Source organism: Canis aureus, chromosome 21 (assembly GCF_053574225.1).
Source record: "Canis aureus isolate CA01 chromosome 21, VMU_Caureus_v.1.0, whole genome shotgun sequence".
Taxonomy (NCBI): Eukaryota; Metazoa; Chordata; class Mammalia; order Carnivora; family Canidae; genus Canis; species Canis aureus.
Window position 1 is genome coordinate 39,799,357 of NC_135631.1, and position 18,893 is coordinate 39,818,249.

General features: G+C 39.7%; 1 protein-coding gene across 2 annotated transcripts in view; it reads right to left on the minus strand.

Annotated features, from left to right (window-relative positions):
- Nucleotides 1-18,893, minus strand: part of RELN (reelin) — a 498,583-nt gene that overhangs the window by 347,323 nt on the left and 132,367 nt on the right. For both annotated transcript variants that reach the window (XR_013360335.1, XM_077863957.1), the window contains exon 3: nucleotides 2,869-3,004. Coding sequence is in view for 1 of the 2 variants with exons in the window: in XM_077863957.1 (XP_077720083.1) it covers nucleotides 2,869-3,004 (136 nt within the window). In the remaining variant the exon portion in view is untranslated. The remainder of the gene's footprint in view (nucleotides 1-2,868; nucleotides 3,005-18,893) is intronic.

The window sequence follows — 18,893 nt, forward strand, 5'->3', positions numbered from 1 at the left end:
CCAATCTTCAGTGTTCCTGGACTCTCTCACAAACTAATTAGGAAAAGAAATCAATAAAAGCATGGTGCCCACACAGGAAACAGCTACTCTATGTAACATTCAATACAATCATGGCTTACAATAAACAGAGTTAACCATTTATTGAGAATGCTAAGGGGCACCTGGGTGGCTTAGTGAGTTAAGCTTCTGCCTTCAGCTCAGGTCAGGATCCTGGGGTCCTGGGATGGAGCTCTGGATCCAGCTCCCTGCTCAGCAGGCAGTCAGCTTCTCCTTTTCCCTCTGTCCTTCCCCCCAACGGTCTGCTCTTGCTCTCTCTCTCTCTAATAGATAAATAAAATCTTTAAAAAGAAAGAATGCTGAAATATGCAAGCTGCATCATCAAAATTTTATTGGGAAATATGGGTGAGAGTATACAAATTTCTTTGTAGTAGGTAAATGTTACTTCTTACCAAACTGTATTTTTCTAAGAAAACATTGTTTGGGTTAAGACTTACAATACCTAAGTTATGGGGTGCCTGGGTGGATCAGTTGGCTAAGCGTCTGACTCTTGATTTTGGCTCAGATCATGATTTCCGTGTCCTGAGATTGAGAATCAAGTTGTTGGGCTCCTTGCTTTGTGGGGGGCCTGCTTCTTTCCCTATCCCTCTGCCTCTGCCCCCATCCCTGCTCAGGCGGCACAGGCATTCTCTCTCTAAAATAAATTAAATAAATGAATGAATGAATGAATGAATGAATGAATAAATAAATAAATAAATACATTTTAAAAATACCTAAGTTATTTCTCAGAAGAAAATAGTTTCAGAGTCTGGGAACAGTGAGGCCAGAAGCCATCAAATATCGCCTTTAAACAGACTCAATTCAAAATTATATCTACTTGGAAATAGACAGTTGTATACTGCTGACAATAGATTTCCTTTATGTTCTAGCTTTCAAAAAAGTAATTCTTGCTCTAAATGAAGAAGTTATGCATGGCAAGAATTTAAATTACCTTTCCTAGTGCCAACACGAATAAGATAGAGCATATCAAAAGAGAGAGTCTGAGATCATTATTATAGTAAAGGAGAACACAACACTGTACATCATTTAATTCAAGGGTCATCTTCTGTGGTTTCTACATATGAGATGTTGTACCAACTGTGGGGAGAATCACAAAGAAATTAAAATGTATCCCTGTTTCATCTAATATAATAGGAAAGGCAAGAAATGAACTCAAAAGGAGTATACAGGAAAATATAATCAGCATTATAATAGAGATACAAACAAAATGCAATCGTACACATCACTTCTGTTACTGATATCTTGGAAAGCTTTATAGAAGAGCTGCATTTTAAACAGGTCTTAAAGAACGGGTAGGACTTTAATAATTGGAATTGAGAGGAAATCATGTTTGGGGCTAAGGAAAAAAAGTATGGAGAAAGAGAAAGTCATGTAGTGTTTAGGGAGTTGTGGGGAGTCCTGTAATTTGTGGCCACAGTGAGAAATCAAAGAAAAGATGATACACAGCCAGACAGAGAAGATTCTTCAAACCCAAGCCAAAGGGCTGATCTTCAGGAAGGAGGTTTAAGTCCATCCAAGTTCTGAGTGATCAAGGGTTGTGTCTTAGGAAGATGAACTAGACAACAATGTGCGGGATGGACTGGAGGAGGAATAGGGTGGAGGAGAACAGATTACTTAGGAAGCTACTATTATCATCTTAGCAAAAGGTACTGGATAGAAAAGGTTCAGGTATGAAAAACTTTTTGAAATATAAATGATAGGATGATATATCAATCATTTGGGTAGGTTTAATCTGATATGTGCAGCTTGGGTCACCCAGAGGATAGGCAGAAAGTATATAATCAGTGATGTGGAAGCCACGGGAACACCTGACACTGAACTGAATGTTATCAAAGGGGAAGGAAAGGTAGTGGCAAATTTTACAGTATGCAGGTTTTATCAATTTTGTTGTCTGAGCAAAAGGTTCAGAATAGAAAACCATTCAAGAAAGCTTCCAGCTCTCTTTTGCCTGATTGCCCAAAGAACAGCTGTTCTGAACTGCCGTTGGCCTTATTCCATTGGCCTACTCATCCATTAAACAAATATTTAGTGAGTGTTTACTGAGTGCCAGGGACTGTTCTAGACAGTTGGGGCAAGTCAGCGAACAAAACAGGAAAAAAAATGCTTGCCTTCAAGGAACTTGCATTTCAGCAGGAAGAGACAGACAATAAATAATACACATAATTAAATAAATTAAGTATATTATGTGTTAGAAGTAAAAAACGGTATTAAAAAAAGAGAAGACTAAGAGGTATGAGGCATGGTGATTCTGGAGCAGGGGTAAGGGCATAGTTTACATTGAGAGATGTAGCAAGCCTTTCAACCACAGTGCACTCTTAATATCTAAGGATGCTGTTGGGGCATTCCTCTTAATGAAAACACATGAGAGACTCATTAGGTGTCTGTATAGACTCCTTGACTTCTCACTAGCATAAATCACCTAAATGATCACATTTCTCTCTTTGCACTAATGGCCAGAAAGCTGAACACTAAATCTGTGATCTTCCTACAAAACACATATGGAGCCTCATGGCATTTTTTGGTATGTTCTGAGCTTTCATTTCCCTACTGCCTTGATTTCTTCATATCCCTTTATCTCATTGTGTATTTTGTCAGTGAAAATCCAACTTAGAACTCTTAAAATATAAAAAAATATGCAAAAAAAAAACTGCTAAAGTTATCTTTATGATTTTGACCTTTTTTTGACACCAAAATTAGTGGCTTTAAGATCAAACTGGTTCAAATCATACATTTAAATAGTTACCCTCTATGTGATCCCACAAGATGTACATTTGCCTTCCCTACTGGTCACAAGACACTTTGGGTACTTACATGAAATTCACGCAGCCGGTGCCTGCAGGTGGAGCAATCCAGACGAAGCTGAGGTTGGTTGTGGGTAGATGACTCACATGAGAGGCCACCACACTGCACATAAACTGGTTACCAAACTGGTGGTCAGACATGATCCCTGAGAGACAGGAAAGAAGAGAGAAGTTGTTATAACAACAACAAAGTGTTTCTTATCATGGCATTCACAATATATTCTGGACATTTTTCTCACATGTTAAGATTCATCATGTTGTTTGGCTGCCCTTGTAAGTTATGCAATTTTCCATGTTCTGTTGTCAGAAGGATATAAATCATTTAAAACATTTTTGTTAAGGGGTAATCTACTAATTTCATATTGCTATAATCTTTGCTTTGCTTTGCTTCTGTTGATTCATCTTTATCCATCACCTCAAAGACCACCAGGACCACACCTACAGTACAACAAGGCTGGATTTATTGGAAATGTTTACAGCAAATGAGACCAAATATTATTGGGGACTGGGAAGTATCTCAGTATGAGGATTTTAGCAGAGGCTTGTTAAACTATTTGGGCTTGTGTTAGGTTATTTTAGAGAGTAGGATGATTGAGCTGTCCTGGGAATTTCCTGATTTTAGTACTGAAAGTCCTGCATCCTGGGACCCCCGAATTCTGCTGGGGAGGTTACAGGGATAGTTGGTTTTTCTTCCAGATTTGGTGCTATCAGAAAGTGGGGGCAATTTTATCACTGAGTACCTTAATAATTTTTATCTGGGAGACATGAGGAATGGCATAGGCTGAAGTTGTGATCGATAAAAGTCGTTAGCATGGGGGGGGGGGTGGCCATTTTTGTGATTTGTACCATGTTCTCACTTCTGCTGTGTTCCGGTATGATTACAAAATGGTCATGGTTTGGGCTTAAGCCATCAGTTTCAAGGTGGCTTTGTCTAACGTTGATGTTCTGTAAAACTGCTTATATTCCACATGAGAATACCACGGCCTAGCTGTGAGTGCCAGGTCATCTCCCAGCTGAGCTATCAGGAAATGCTTTTTTTTTAAAATAGGATTTTCTTAGGTTTACCTCAGATATAAAATATTAATAAATAACTCAACAAGAAGAGACAACTCAATTTTTAAAAAACAAATAGACAAAAGACCTGAAGAGACACCGCACCAAAAAAATACACAAATAGCAAGTAAATACATGAAAAGATGTTCAACATCATATGTTATTAGAGTATTGCAAATTAAAACAACACTGAAATGCCACTTCACAACTATTATGGGCACAGTGACAACACCAAATGCTGATGTGGAAACAAGAACTCTTATTCACTGCTGGTGGAAATACAAAATGGTATAGCCACTTTGGAAGACGGTTTAGCATTTTCTTACAAAAATAAACATACTCTTACAGTATGATCCAGCAATCATGCTCCATAGCATTTACTCAAATAAGCTAAAGATTTCTGTCCACACAAAAACCTGCACATGGATGTATATAGAAGTCTTATTCACAACTGTCAGAGCTTAGAACCAACCAATATATCCTTCAATAAGTGAATGGAAAAATAAACTGTGGTACATCAAAACAATGGAGTATATGTCTATTTAGGGCCCAAAGGACATGAGCTACCATGCCATGACAAGACATGAATAAATAAATGCATTTTATTAAATGAAAAAAACCAATCTGGAAAGGCTACATATTGTATGATTCCAACTATACCAGATTCTGAAATAGTCAAAACTATAGTCAAAACTATAGAGACAGTGAAAACATCACCAGTTGCCAGGGGTTTGGAGGGAGGCAAGGATCAATAGACAGAACAAAGGTTTTTTTTTAGGGCAGTGGAACTATTCCGTTTAATACTACAATAGTAGATACATATCATTATATATTTGTTAAAACACATAGAATGTACAACATTAAGAGTGAATCCTAGTGTAAACTAGGGACTTTGAGTGGAAATGAGTCAGTAGTAACAGATGGAAATATCATGTCCCCTCCATCCCAAAGTTACTGTGAGAATTAAATGATCCAATACATATGGAGTACAGTATCCCCCCATGTTTGGATAGATGCCCTTCCTATATGTCATCATAATAGTCCATACATGCTTCATCATAGCACTTGACCTGTGAGGGACTAGGTCTTTAATTTTTATATTCCAAGCAACTATCACAATGCCTGACACATCACAGATACTCAAGAAATATTTTTCTGAATCAATACAAGAATGATTTAACTAAAGAAATTAAAAGCATGAGAAAAGATATCACACAGGTTACATTACCTAGTGAAACAGAATCTTCTGGAATAAAAGAATAGGTCATACTGGACAAAGAAATAGAAAAATAGGTGTATGTTTTGACATATCCTAACGATGCCCTTTTCCTCTTTGAAGTTTTTATTTTTTTAAGCTATGCCTTGAGACAAAATTCATCAAGCCAGAGAAACCACAAGGTTAGGGAGGATAAGAAACTCCCAGGGAAATCACAGAGTGCTGCAGGAGACTCAAAAGCAATGACTCAGGAATTGCTACTCCATTCCGGTTGGGCATAAAGCAGAAATCCTGTGTGTGTGGAAAATGACACATCTGTAGGAGTCGGCCTGACCAAAAAGGAAAGCAAAAGTTCCAGCCACAATCGAGTGGGAAAAGAAATGAATCAAACAAAATAAGGTTTCAGGGTTTCACAGCCTTGGTAACAGGATTCACATTCAAATATCTCCCTATTCTTCAAAACCCCTCCTAGAAAGTGAGTCAATGTCTAGGCTGCATATTACTTCACAACGGTTTATAAAATAGCTATATTGTTGTTAATTACATCATGCCCTACTCTGGGTAAATATACCACAGAACAACATTCTTACAATCCAACAGTCTGGCACAGTAGTTCCCCAACAAATAAAGGCTGGTTCCTAGAGATTCTGAGTTCACTGGTTTGGGATAAAGCTTGGGTACTGAGAGTTTTAGAAGCTCACCAAGCAAATCTCATGTGTGTAGCCAAGAACATGCATGAAAAATGTGTCTTAGTAAAATGTTATCCAGGCTTCAGGGCTTAAAATAATATGGATATGGAACCAATATAGCAGCTTGAAAGTATCTAGCAGTGTCTTACACAATGACACTGATAGTAATACAAAATTTTCTTTTTTAAAAAAAATATTATTTATTTATTTATTTATGGGAGACACAGAGAGAGAGAGAGACAGAGACACAGAGAGAGGGAGAAGCAGGCTCCACGCAGGGAACCCGATGTGGGACTCAATCCTGGGACTCCAGGACCACGCCCTGGGCCAAAGGCAGACACTAAACCGCTGAGCCATCCAGGGATCCCCGTAATACAAAATTTTCAATCCTTTACCCACTACTCCTAGATCCACTCCAACATGTATTCTGAGAGCCTTATTATGTACCTTCAAATATTATGAGTGTGCAGTGGTCTTTGCTTTTTTTTTTTAATTTATTTTTTATTGGTGTTCAATATACTAACATACAGAATAACCCCCAGTGCCCGTCACCCATTCACTCCCACCCCCCCGCCCTTCTCCCCTTCCACCACCCCTAGTTCGTTTCCCAGAGTTAGCAGTCTTTACGTTCTGTCTCCCTTTCTGATATTTCCCACACATTTCTTCTCCCTTCCCATTTTTAAATTTTTAATTCAAGTATTATTAACATACAGTGTTATATTAGTTTCAGGGGTACAATATAATGATTCTATACATTGCTCCATGCTCATTACAATGTTTTTATTTCCCTTTATCTATTTAATTCATTTCCCTGCCCACCTCCCCTCTGGCAATCACTAGTTTGTTCTCTGTATTTAAGAATCTGTTTTTCCATTTTTTTTATTTGTTCATTTGTTTTGTTTCTTAAATTCCGTATATGAATACGGTAATTACCTTTGTCTGACTTATTTCACTTGGTTTTATAACCTCTAAGTCCATCAATGTTGTTGCAAATTGCAAGATACCATTCCTTTTTTATGCCCAACATTCCATAAACACACACACACACACACACGATATATCTTCTTTACCCACTCATCTATGGATGGACATTTGGGTTGCTTCCATATCTTAGTTACCACATTTTAATTGGCATTTTCTTTGAAAATATCTAAAAGTTGGCCAGAGTTGCAGCGATTAGAAATCTATTCATCTTAATATCAACCAGCAGAAAAACAAAAAACAACAGTATTTACAGAATATTTGTTTTGGATCAATCTATTAGGCCCTGGGGAAATACACAGAAGAAATGTATGACACGGTCCCTATCTCAAAATGACTTGACCTGGAAAGAGAAAACTAGAGCAAACTGACATTCTAAATAAAACATCTGGAAAACAAGTAGGTGCTAAATGAACTTGTATTTTAGAAAAATTATGAAATAGGAGAAGAGTGACTAAAATAAACAATTATAATAATGATTATAATAATATTTATTGAGCACTTACTCTGGCCTGGTGCTATGTAAGCGTTTCATGAATATCAACTTATTTGAGGCTCTTACCAACACTGTTAAGTAGTAGGGTTCATTTTACCTATAAAGACCCTGAGATGATGGAGATGAAAGAACATGCTCCTCGTCACAGAGAAAGTGAAGAGTGTAGTCTGGATTTAAACCAGTGCCCTTGCCATCCAGTCAGAAATAGAGCTATTGAAGAGGAGCTGGAGCTGTCTTGAGAGAAAAGCCAAGGTTCCCATATTTGTTTTTATTTACATGAGGCAGCAGAGTATAGTCAAGGGACTACCCCGTCACACTGCCACACACCTTTGTATGACCTTGTCAGGGTGTACTCTCTGAGTACTAAATGAATAGAAGACGGGCACTGGGGGTTATTCTGAATGTTAGTAAATTGAACACCAATAAAAAATAAATTAAAAAAAATAAAATAAATAAATAAATGAATAGAAGAAAGATGGGGGTACGTCTCACAAAGGCAGACATAATGAGCAGAGGTGCAAATATAAAATGAGAATGGGGATAAGGAGAGCAGTCCGACTCAGCTTCCAGCGTACTATGAAACACGATTTACTGCACCTGCCACAATGATCTTCTTAATGGCTTGTGTCACGAAAGACATATACCATCTAATTAACATATGTGATTTGGGAACCTATTCTTGGGATAACTGAAATTTGAATTTGATAATGAACTTAAATTTACGATGGTGCCTTCCCTGCTGCATGTTGGATAATAGGGTACTTATTGAGTTTTTAATATTACTTGAAAAAGGGAAAACTGGATCTATAATAAAATTTAATTTCATGTATCTCAGAGAGATATATGCTTATTATATGTGTATGTGTGTACCATAGTAAGAACAAAGATTTTATTTTCATTGTTATGGTTATATGTAAACTCTCATACAAAAAATTTTCATGTGGAACTTCTTAGAGAAAAAAAGCTGTACTTTCCCAAGTATATTATGGACTATGAGAGAAAATAAGCACTTCCAGAAGTATAGCTCTCCTGATCTAACTTTGGGCAAAGAAAGTAAAGTATAATTTCAAACTCTGAAGTTCCACAAGATTGATAACTTGTCTAGCAAGATTTCAAAGTATCCATGTTACAAACACATTTTCCTTTTGAATATTGTGTATATATATTTGAAAAATAGAATATTCACAATCTAGCTATCATTTCTATATTAGAAAAAGTCAATATAACTTTTTGACATAGTATGGGTGTTTTAAATTCAGTAAGTCATTCAAACCACTGGATATCTAGTTTAAAAATACCTGCCTTCTTAATGATCATTGCAGTTAAATGATAGAAATCTGTACCAGAGTTTCCCTTATCCACATTATACTTCTGCAAGATTAGGCTCATGGTGTCTGTAATTGTTCTAAAGTTGCTTCCATGATTCCTTTTAAGACAGTGATACACATTTCTTTGCCTTCTGGGATGTCATTTTCCTTGACAAGTCTTCAGTTATTTTAAGTTTGTGACTAAACCTTGTCTGAACTCTATTTTCCCACAGGAATACTATTCTATGCTTTTAATGTGCACACCTTGGATCTTCCGAACTGTAACTAAAACTTCTATAATTTCCTCCATCTCTAAAACAAAATGTACATATTCTCATAAAAATGTAGGCCATTCACTTCCAAGAAACACACTGAATACTTTATTACCCAAAATAACCAATATGGTGGAGAAATTACACATTTATGTTGGTTTTATTCAATATTTTGTAGACTAAAGATGTGGTTTACTTAAATCTGTTTAGTTTGCAATTTGCCATGGTTAGTGTTAAAGTGGGTAAAACATGTCCTGGTTTATTTTTCATGAATTTCAAGCACTAAGATATCCGTGGATGAGATATTGCCAAAGAAAGGGCAAGTACATTAATGTTACAGATTTTTGTTTGTGGAAAAATATAACCTTCATATATAAAAATGATAAAAACTTAAAAGAAATATTATTTTATCATTTTAAACACTTTCAGAAAGTACAGTAGAATGTACTGTTGGGAAGTTTTAGTAATTAGATAACTTATGTCTACATAAAAAGCAGGAGAGAAGACAAATGTTTAACATGAGTTCTATTTCCTTTTATTATCATTTTATCTTTCCTTAAAAGGGATATCTAAAGGCTTCCACCGATTAATAAAAAATAGACCCTTCTGCAAATCTAGTTTGGAAAGTTAGTGTTCTATTGTAAGTGAATAAGGGAAAATGAATTACAGAGTCCCTCTTAGTCATTTGTAAAATCTTTTCACTTGATTTAAATATGAATAACTGTTTACTTACAGTATTTGACTTGTCTATTATTTGCCTTCTTTGCTAGGTCAATGTACTCAAACATTTCAACAAAGCTAAACATGATTTTATACTCCGAAAAGTAATCACAGAACTTTCTGAAAATAACCTTATTGCAGCTTATCTGTGAAGCACCAGGCTGATCAAAATGGATATGAAAAGAACAGCTCTCAAGTAGTGCTACTAGATAATGAATAGCTCGTGCATATATGCTCACATGTATACACTGGGTATGTGTAATTTTTAGAACATTGATTTAAAGGCATTTGGTTTCAGGTGTTAAGTCAAGAAGCAAAAAAGCACTAAAACCTTTTAAAATCATGTTGAAATTGTATGTCTATGGGCATAAGTTAGAAAATGTATGAGGATTCCATGCTATTTCCACATTTCTTGTCAGTTACACAAAAAGATCTTTTAAGTCCATCTGATTCTTTCCTCACTTGCTGCAGTTACCCTCTCTGGCCCTCTCTCAGCACTGCCATTTACCAAATGCCTTCTCCATGCCTGGTGGTTTCACCCTATCATTGCCTTACTACTGAGGGGGCAGTAGTCAGGAAAGATTGAGGGCAGAGACCCCAGAGGCAGTCTGCCTGGGTTCAGATCCTTGCTCCACTACCGAGGAGCTATGGAATCTTGGGCAGGTTTACTCAAAAACTCTGTTCCTCAGTTTCCTCTCAAGGAAAGTGGAGATGATAGCAATGGGGTGGTGGCAAAGATCAATGAGTATACAGCACAAAGCATTATATGTGTTAAACATTACTATTTCCATTCTGGAGATCAAGAATTATCAAGAACCAGTGATTTTAAGTGACTTGCAAGGATAACAGAGCTACTGAATGACACCTGAACACCTCTATCTTACACTATGCACTGGCTTCTTCCCTACCTGTATCCTTATGTGGAAGTACCTCAATTCTAGGAGAGACCCCTGTCCTGATCCAAAGGAATTCCTGTCCAAACCCAATGATGGAGGGAAAACCATCTGAGAGTAAGCAGGAGGAAGACTTCTTCTCTGGGCAAAAGCTTAGGTGCTCCTCCTTCACTACCCCCCATCCAAACACCTTAATTTCTCATCAGGTAATTATTAGATATTCTTTGTCCTCTTGGTAGGCACGTATCTGAATGAAATATGGATGTGGGGGGGGGGATCCCTGGATGGCTCAGCAGTTTAGTGCCTGCCTTTGGCCCAGGGCGTGGTCCTGGAGTCCCCGGATCGAGTCCCACATCGGGCTCCCTGCATGGAGCCTGCTTCTCCCTCTGTCTGTGTTTCTGCCTCTCTCTCTCTCTCTCTCTCTCTCTCTGTCTCTCTCTGTGTGTGTGTCTCTACATCTGTGTGTGTGTGTCTCATTAATAAATAAATAAAATCTTAAAAAAAAAAGAAATATGGATGTGAGTGAGATATCTTTAAGCCAAAAGTGTGCCCCTAAAGGGCAAAGCCATTCAGTTTCTTTTTTTTTTTTTTTTTTTTTTTTTTTTTTTTATTGGTGTTCAATTTACTAACATACAGAATAACACCCAGTGCCCGTCACCCATTCACTCCCACCCCCCGCCCTCCTCCCCTTCTACCACCCCTAGTTCGTTTCCCAGAGTTAGCAGTCTTTATGTTCTGTCTCCCTTTCTGATATTTCCCACACATTTCTTCTCCCTTCCCTTATTTTCCCTTTCACTATTATTTATATTCCCCAAATGAATGAGAACATATAATGTTTGTCCTTCTCCGACTGACTTACTTCACTCAGCATAATACCCTCCAGTTCCATCCACGTTGAAGCAAATGGTGGGTATTTGTCATTTCTAATAGCTGAGTAATATTCCATTGTATACATAAACCACATCTTCTTTATCCATTCATCTTTCGTTGGACACCGAGGCTCCTTCCACAGTTTGGCTATCGTGGCCATTGCTGCTAGAAACATCGGGGTGCAGGTGTCCCAGCGTTTCATTGCATTTGTATCTTTGGGGTAAATCCCCAACAGTGCAATTGCTGGGTCGTAGGGCAGGTATATTTTTAACTGTTTGAGGAACCTCCACACAGTTTTCCAGAGTGGCTGCACCAGTTCACATTCCCACCAACAGTGTAAGAGGGTTCCCTTTTCTCCACATCCTCTCCAACATTTGTTGTTTCCTGCCTTGTTAATTTTTCCCATTCTCACTGGTGTGAGGTGGTATCTCGTTGTGGTTTTGATTTGTATTTCCCTGATGGCAAGTGATGCAGAGCATTTTCTCATGTGCATGTTGGCCATGTCTATGTCTTCTTCTGTGAGATTTCTGTTCATGTCTTTTGCCCATTTCATGATTGGATTGTTTGTTTCTTTGGTGTTGAGTTTAATAAGTTCTTTATAGATCTTGGAAACTAGCCCTTTATCTGATATGTCATTTGCAAATATCTTCTCCCATTCTGTAGGTTGTCTTTGAGTTTTGTTGACTGTATCCTTTGCTGTGCAAAAGCTTCTTATCTTGATGAAGTCCCAATAGTTCATTTTTGCTTTTGTTTCTTTTGCCTTCGTGGATGTATCTTGCAAGAAGTTACTATGGCCGAGTTCAAAAAGGGTGTTGCCTGTGTTCTTCTCTAGGATTTGGATGGAATCTTGTCTCACATTTAGATCTTTCATCCATTTTGAGTTTATCTTTGTGTATGGTGAAAGAGAGTGGTCTAGTTTCATTCTTCTGCATGTGGATGTCCAATTTTCCCAGCACCATTTATTGAAGAGACTGTCTTTCTTCCAATGGATAGTCTTTCCTCCTTCATCGAATATTAGTTGCCCATAAAGTTCAGGGTCCACTTCTGGATTCTCTATTCTGTTCCACTGATCTATGTGTCTGTTTTTGTGCCAGTACCACACTGTCTTGATGACCACAGCTTTGTAGTACAACCTGAAATCTGGCATTGTGATGCCCCCAGATATGGTTTTCTTTTTTAAAATTCCCCTGGCTATTCGGGGTCTTTTCTGATTCCACACAAATCTTAAAATAATTTGTTCTAACTCTCTGAAGAAAGTCCATGGTATTTTGATAGGGATTGCATTAAACGTGTATATTGCCCTGGGTAACATTGACATTTTCACAATATTAATTCTGCCAATCCATGAGCATGGAATATTTTTCCATCTCTTTGTGTCTTCCTCAATTTCTTTCAGAAGTGTTCTATAGTTTTGAGGGTATAGATCCTTTACATCTTTGGTGAGGTTTATTCCTAGGTATCTTATGCTTTTGGGTGCAATTGTAAATGGGATTGACTCCTTAATTTCTCTTTCTTCAGTCTCATTGTTAGTGTATAGAAATGCCACTGACTTCTGGGCATTGATTTTGTATCCTGCCACGCTACCGAATTGCTGTATGAGTTCTAGCAATCTTGGGGTGGAGACTTTTGGGTTTTCTATGTAGAGTATCATGTCATCGGCGAAGAGGGAGAGTTTGACTTCTTCTTTGCCAATTTGAATGCCTTTAATGTCTTTTTGTTGTCTGATTGCTGAGGCTAGGACTTCCAGTACTATGTTGAATAGCAGTGGTGAGAGTGGACATCCCTGTCTTGTTCCTGATCTTAGGGGAAAGGCTCCCAGTGCTTCCCCATTGAGAATGATATTTGCTGTGGGCTTTTCATAGATGGCTTTTAAGATGTCGAGGAATGTTCCCTCTATCCCTACACTCTGAAGGGTTTTGATCAGGAATGGATGCTGTATTTTGTCAAATGCTTTCTCTGCATCCAATGAGAGGATCATATGGTTCTTGGTTTTTCTCTTGCTGATATGATGAATCACATTGATTGTTTTACGGGTGTTGAACCAGCCTTGTGTCCCAGGGATAAATCCTACTTGGTCATGGTGAATAATTTTCTTAATGTACTGTTGGATCCTATTGGCCAGTATCTTGTTGAGAATTTTTGCATCCATGTTCATCAGGGATATTGGTCTGTAATTCTCCTTTTTGGCGGGGTCTTTGTCTGGCTTTGGAATTAAGGTGATGCTGGCTTCATAGAACGAATTTGGAAGTACTCCATCTCTTTCTATCTTTCCAAACAGCTTTAGGAGAATAGGTATGATTTCTTCTTTAAACGTTTGATAAAATTCTCCTGGGAAGCCATCTGGCCCTGGACTCTTGTGTCTTGGGAGGTTTTTGATGACTGCTTCAATTTCCTCCCTGGTTATTGGCCTGTTCAGGTTTTCTATTTCTTCCTGTTCCAGTTTTGGTAGTTTGTGGCTTTCCAGGAATGCGTCCATTTCTTCTAGATTGCCTAATTTATTGGCGTATAGCTGTTCATAATATGTTTTTAAAATCGTTTGTATTTCCTTGGTGTTGGTAGTGATCTCTCCTTTCTCATTCATGATTTTATTAATTTGAGTCTTCTCTCTCTTCTTTTTAATAAGGCTGGCTAATGGTTTATCTATCTTATTAATTCTTTCAAAGAACCAACTCCTGGTTCTGTTGATCTGTTCCACAGTTCTTCTGGTCTCGATTTCGTTGAGTTCTGCTCGAATCTTTATTAACTCCCTTCTTCTCTTGGGTGTAGGATCTATTTGCTGTTTTTTCTCTAGCTCCTTTATGTGTAAGGTTAGCTTTTGTATTTGAGTTCTTTCCAGTTTTTGAATGGATGCTTGTATTGCGATGTATTTCCCCCTTAGGACTGCTTTTGCTGCATCCCAAAGATTTTGAACGGTTGTATCTTCATTCTCATTAGTTTCCATGAATCTTTTTAATTCTTCCTTAATTTCCTGGTTGACCCTTTTATCTTTTAGCAGGATGGTCCTTAACCTCCATGTGTTTGAGGTCCTTCCAAACTTCTTGTTGTGATTTAGTTCTAATTTCAAGGCATTATGGTCGGAGAATATGCAGGGGACAATCCCAATCTTTTGGTATCGGTTCAGACCCGATTTGTGACCCAATATGTGGTCTATTCTGGAGAAAGTTCCATGTGCGCTTGAGAAGAATGTGTATTCAGTTGAGTTTGGATGTAAAGTTCTGTAGATATCTGTGAAATCCATCTGGTCCAGTGTATCATTTAAAGCTCTCGTTTCTTTGGAGATGTTGTGCTTAGAAGACCTATCGAGTATAGAAAGAGCTAGATTGAAGTCACCAAGTATAAGTGTATTATTATCTAAGTATTTCTTCACTTTGGTTAATAATTGATTTATATATTTGGCAGCTCCCACATTTGGAGCATATATATTGAGGATTGTTAAGTCCTCTTGTTGAATAGATCCTTTAAGTATGATATAGTGTCCCTCTTCATCTCTCACTACAGTCTTTGGGGTAAATTTTAGTTTATCTGATATAAGGATGGCTACCCCTGCTTTCTTTTGAGGACCATTCGAATGGTAAATGGTTCTCCAACCTTTTATTTTCAGGCTGTAGGTGTCCTTCTGTCTAAAATGAGTCTCTTGTAGACAGCAAATAGATGGGTCCTGCTTTTTTATCCAGTCTGAAACCCTGCGCCTTTTGATGGGGTCATTAAGCCCGTTCACATTCAGAGTTACTATTGAGAGATATGAGTTTAGTGTCATCATGATATCTATTCAGTCTTTGTTTTTGTGGACTGTTCCACTGAACTTCTTCTTAAAGGGGAATTTTAAGAGGCCCCCTTAAAATTTCTTGCAGAGCTGGTTTGGAGGTCACATATTCTTTTAGTTGCTGCCTGTCTTGGAAGCTCTTTATCTCTCCTTCCATTTTGAATGAGAGCCTTGCTGGATAAAGTATTCTTGGTTGCATGTTCTTTTCATTTAGGACCCTGAATATATCCTGCCAGCCCTTTCTGGCCTGCCAGGTCTCTGTGGAGAGGTCTGCTGTTACCCTAATACTCCTCCCCATAAAAGTCAGGGATTTCTTGTCTCTTGCTGCTTTAAGGATCTTCTCCTTATCTTTGGAATTTGCAAGCTTCACAATTAAATGTCGAGGTGTTGAACGGTTTTTATTGATTTTAGGGGGGGATCTCTCTATTTCCTGGATCTGAATGCCTGTTTCCCTTCCCAGATTAGGAAAGTTTTCAGCTAGAATTTGTTCAAATACATATTCTGGCCCTCTGTCCCTTTCGGCGCCCTCGGGAACCCCAATTAAACGTAGGTTTTTCTTCCTCAGGCTGTCGTTTATTTCCCTTAATCTATCTTCATGGTCTTTTAATTGTTTGTCTCTTTTTTCCTCAGTTTCCCTCTTTGCTATCAACTTGTCTTCTAGGTCACTCACTCGTTCTTCCACCTCGTTAACCCTCGTCGTTAGGACTTCTAGTTTGGATTGCATCTCATTCAATTGGTTTTTAATTTCTGCCTGATTAGCTCTAAATTCTGCAGTCATGAAGTCTCTTGAGTCCTTTATACTTTTTTCTAGAGCCACCAGTAGCTGTATAATAGTGCTTCTGAATTGGCTTTCTGACATTGAATTGTAATCCAGATTTTGTAACTCTGTGGGAGAGAGGACTGTTTCTGATTCTTTCTTTTGAGGTGAGGTTTTCCTTCTAGTCATTTTGCTCAGTGCAGAGTGGCCAAAAGCAAGTTGTATTGGGAAAAAGAGAAAAAGAGAGGAGAGAAAGAAGGAAAGAAAAGAGAAAGAGAAAAAAAAAAGGGAAGAAAAAGAAAAAAAACGAAAAAGAAAAAAAAAAAAAGAAGAAAAAGAGAAAGAAAAAGAAAGGAGAAAAAAGGGGGTGGGGGAAGGAAACAAATCAAAAAGCAAAACAAAACAAAAACAAAAACAAAAACAAACAAACAAAAAAAGAACCACCGGGGAGTATCTTCTGATTCTGTGTTCTTTAAGTCCCTTGGCTTCTCCTGGAAGTTGTCTGTCTAGCTGGTGTTCTGGGGGAGGGGCCTGTTGTGCTGATTTTCAGGTGTTAGCAGTTGGGGGAGCTGCTGTGCCCCTGCCTGGTGCAGGGCTCGGTGGGGGTTGTTTACCCCGTGAGGCCGCAGGAGGAACAGCCCCAGTGGCGGGGCAGCTCTGGAAACCTGGATTCAGCTCCGGCAGGAACTCTGTCTGCAGGGCCTGGAGGCTCCGGGGCGGGGCCGCTGATCTGCTCAGCTGGGGCAGGAGCGTCCTCGCTGTCCTGGGCCCTCCCGGCCTCTGCCTGTCCCGGGGTAGGCGGGATCCTGGGCTGTGTCCCGGCGCCCTGTGCTCCGGAGCCTGCGCTGGTGGATTCGCGCTCCCGGGCCGCGCAACCCCCTCCGCGGAGCTGCCGCCCGAGCCTCTCCGAGCTGCTCCTGGAACCGCGCAGCCCCCTCCGCACGGAGCCTCTTCGTCTGCCCGAGCCCCTCCGAGCTGCTCCCGGGCCGCGCAGCCCCCTCCGCGGAGCCGCCCCCGAGCCCCTTCAGCTGCTCCGGGTCCCGCCGGGTCCCGCCGTGCGCGCTGCAGCCCTTAGGGAGCTCGGCGCACTCTCCTGGGCGCGCAGTTGCTCTGTTACTGTCCCCGGGAGCCCGAGGGCATCCCCGCCCTCCTGGTCCTGCTCCACCTCCCTGCGAGCCCCTTTCCGCCCGGGAAGGTCGGTGCAGCTCCTGCGTCTCCGGGACGGGGCTCTCCTGTCCTGGGGACACTCGCCCCGGCCTCAGCCCGGCTCCTCGCGGGGCCCCTCCCCCTTGGAGGCCTTTGTTCCTTTATTTCTTTTTCCCCGTCTTCCTACCTTGATAGATGCGCGAACTCTTCTCACTGTAGCATTCCAGCTGGTCTCTCTTTGAATCTCAGGCCGAATTCATAGATTTTCAGGATAATTTGAAGGTTTTCTAGGTAGTTTGGTGGAGACAGGTGATTTGGAGACCCTGCTCTTCCGCCATCTTGCTCCTCCTCAGTTTCACTTAGATCCATGTGGCCACTGAGTTTGACAGAGCAGCAACTTTTCCAAAGAGCAGCAACTTTTCCAAAGTGAAAGTTTCTACTAACTGAAGCTCTCTGATCCTCTGGTTCAAAGTATACCTCTGCTGCCTTTCCTCCTAATGCTACATACCACCTCCCCTCCCCCATTAACAGCTGTTTGGTGGCAGGTAATCACTACATCATACTGTCTGCCACCAGCCTTTCCAAACTAAGTGCACCACACTGGCTTCCTGTCCAGAACTATATATTGCCTCACTACCTTGCTTGCTGGTGCTGGTGCTTGCTCCCTTGACTTGCCCTATGTATGTTGGATTCACAGTACAATTTCCAGGCAAGAAGTCAGATTTTACACATCTGCAGTCAAGAAAACTATAAAGAGGAAGAGGCTTTGGAAACCCAAGCCAATATAGAAGGGTGAAAAGAGCCTCAGCAAGGCTTTCTTTACAAAACAAAGCATCCTGCATAACTGAAACTTTATACCCATTGAATAGCAACTTGCCATTTCCCCTCTGCCTCAGCCCCTGGCAATCACCCTTCTTCTAAGAGTTTGACTATTTTCGATACCACATATAAATAGAATTATGTGGGATTTGTCCTTCTGTAACTGGTTTATTTCACTTGGCATAATATGGTATAGGTTCACTCATGTTGTCACATATGGCAAGATTTCTTTCTTTCTTTTTAAATATTTCTTTTTTTTTTCATTATTTATTTGAGAGAGAGAGAGAGAGAGAGAGAGAGAGAATGAATAAGAGGAGCAGAAGGAGAAAGAGAAGCAAACTCCCCACTGAGCAGGGAGCCTGATGTGGGACTCCATCCCAGGACCTTAAGATCATGACCTGAGCCTAAGGCAGACACTAACCAACTGAGCCACCCAGGCACCCCAGATTTCCTCCTTTTATAAGGCTAATATTCCATCATAAGTATATACCAGATTCTCTTTATCCATTCATCCATTGATGGACATTTAGGTGGTTTCTGTACCTTGGCTATTGTGAACAGTGCTGCAGTGAACATGAAAGTACAGATACCTCTTCAGGATTCTGATTTTAATTCTTCTGGGTATCTACTCTTAAGTGGAATTACTGGACCATATGTTACTTCTATTTTAAATTTTTTAAGGAACCCTCATTTTCCACAGTGCCTGTGCATTTTTGCATTCCTACCAATAGTGCATAAGAATTGCCATTTCTCCAAATCCTTGCCAACAACTTACCTTTTATTTTATAATAGCTCAACAAATGTGAGATATTTATCTGATGATTAGTGATGTTGACCATCTTTTTTTTTAATTTTTATTTATTTATGATAGTCATCACACACAGAGAGAGAGAGGCAGAGACATAGGCAGAGGGAGAAACAGGCTCCATGCACCGGGAGCCCGACGTGGGATTCGATCCCGGGTCTCCAGGATTGTGCCCTGGGCCAAAGGCAGGCACTAAACCACTGTGCCACCCAGGGATCCCTTGACCATCTTTTCATCTACCGACCAGG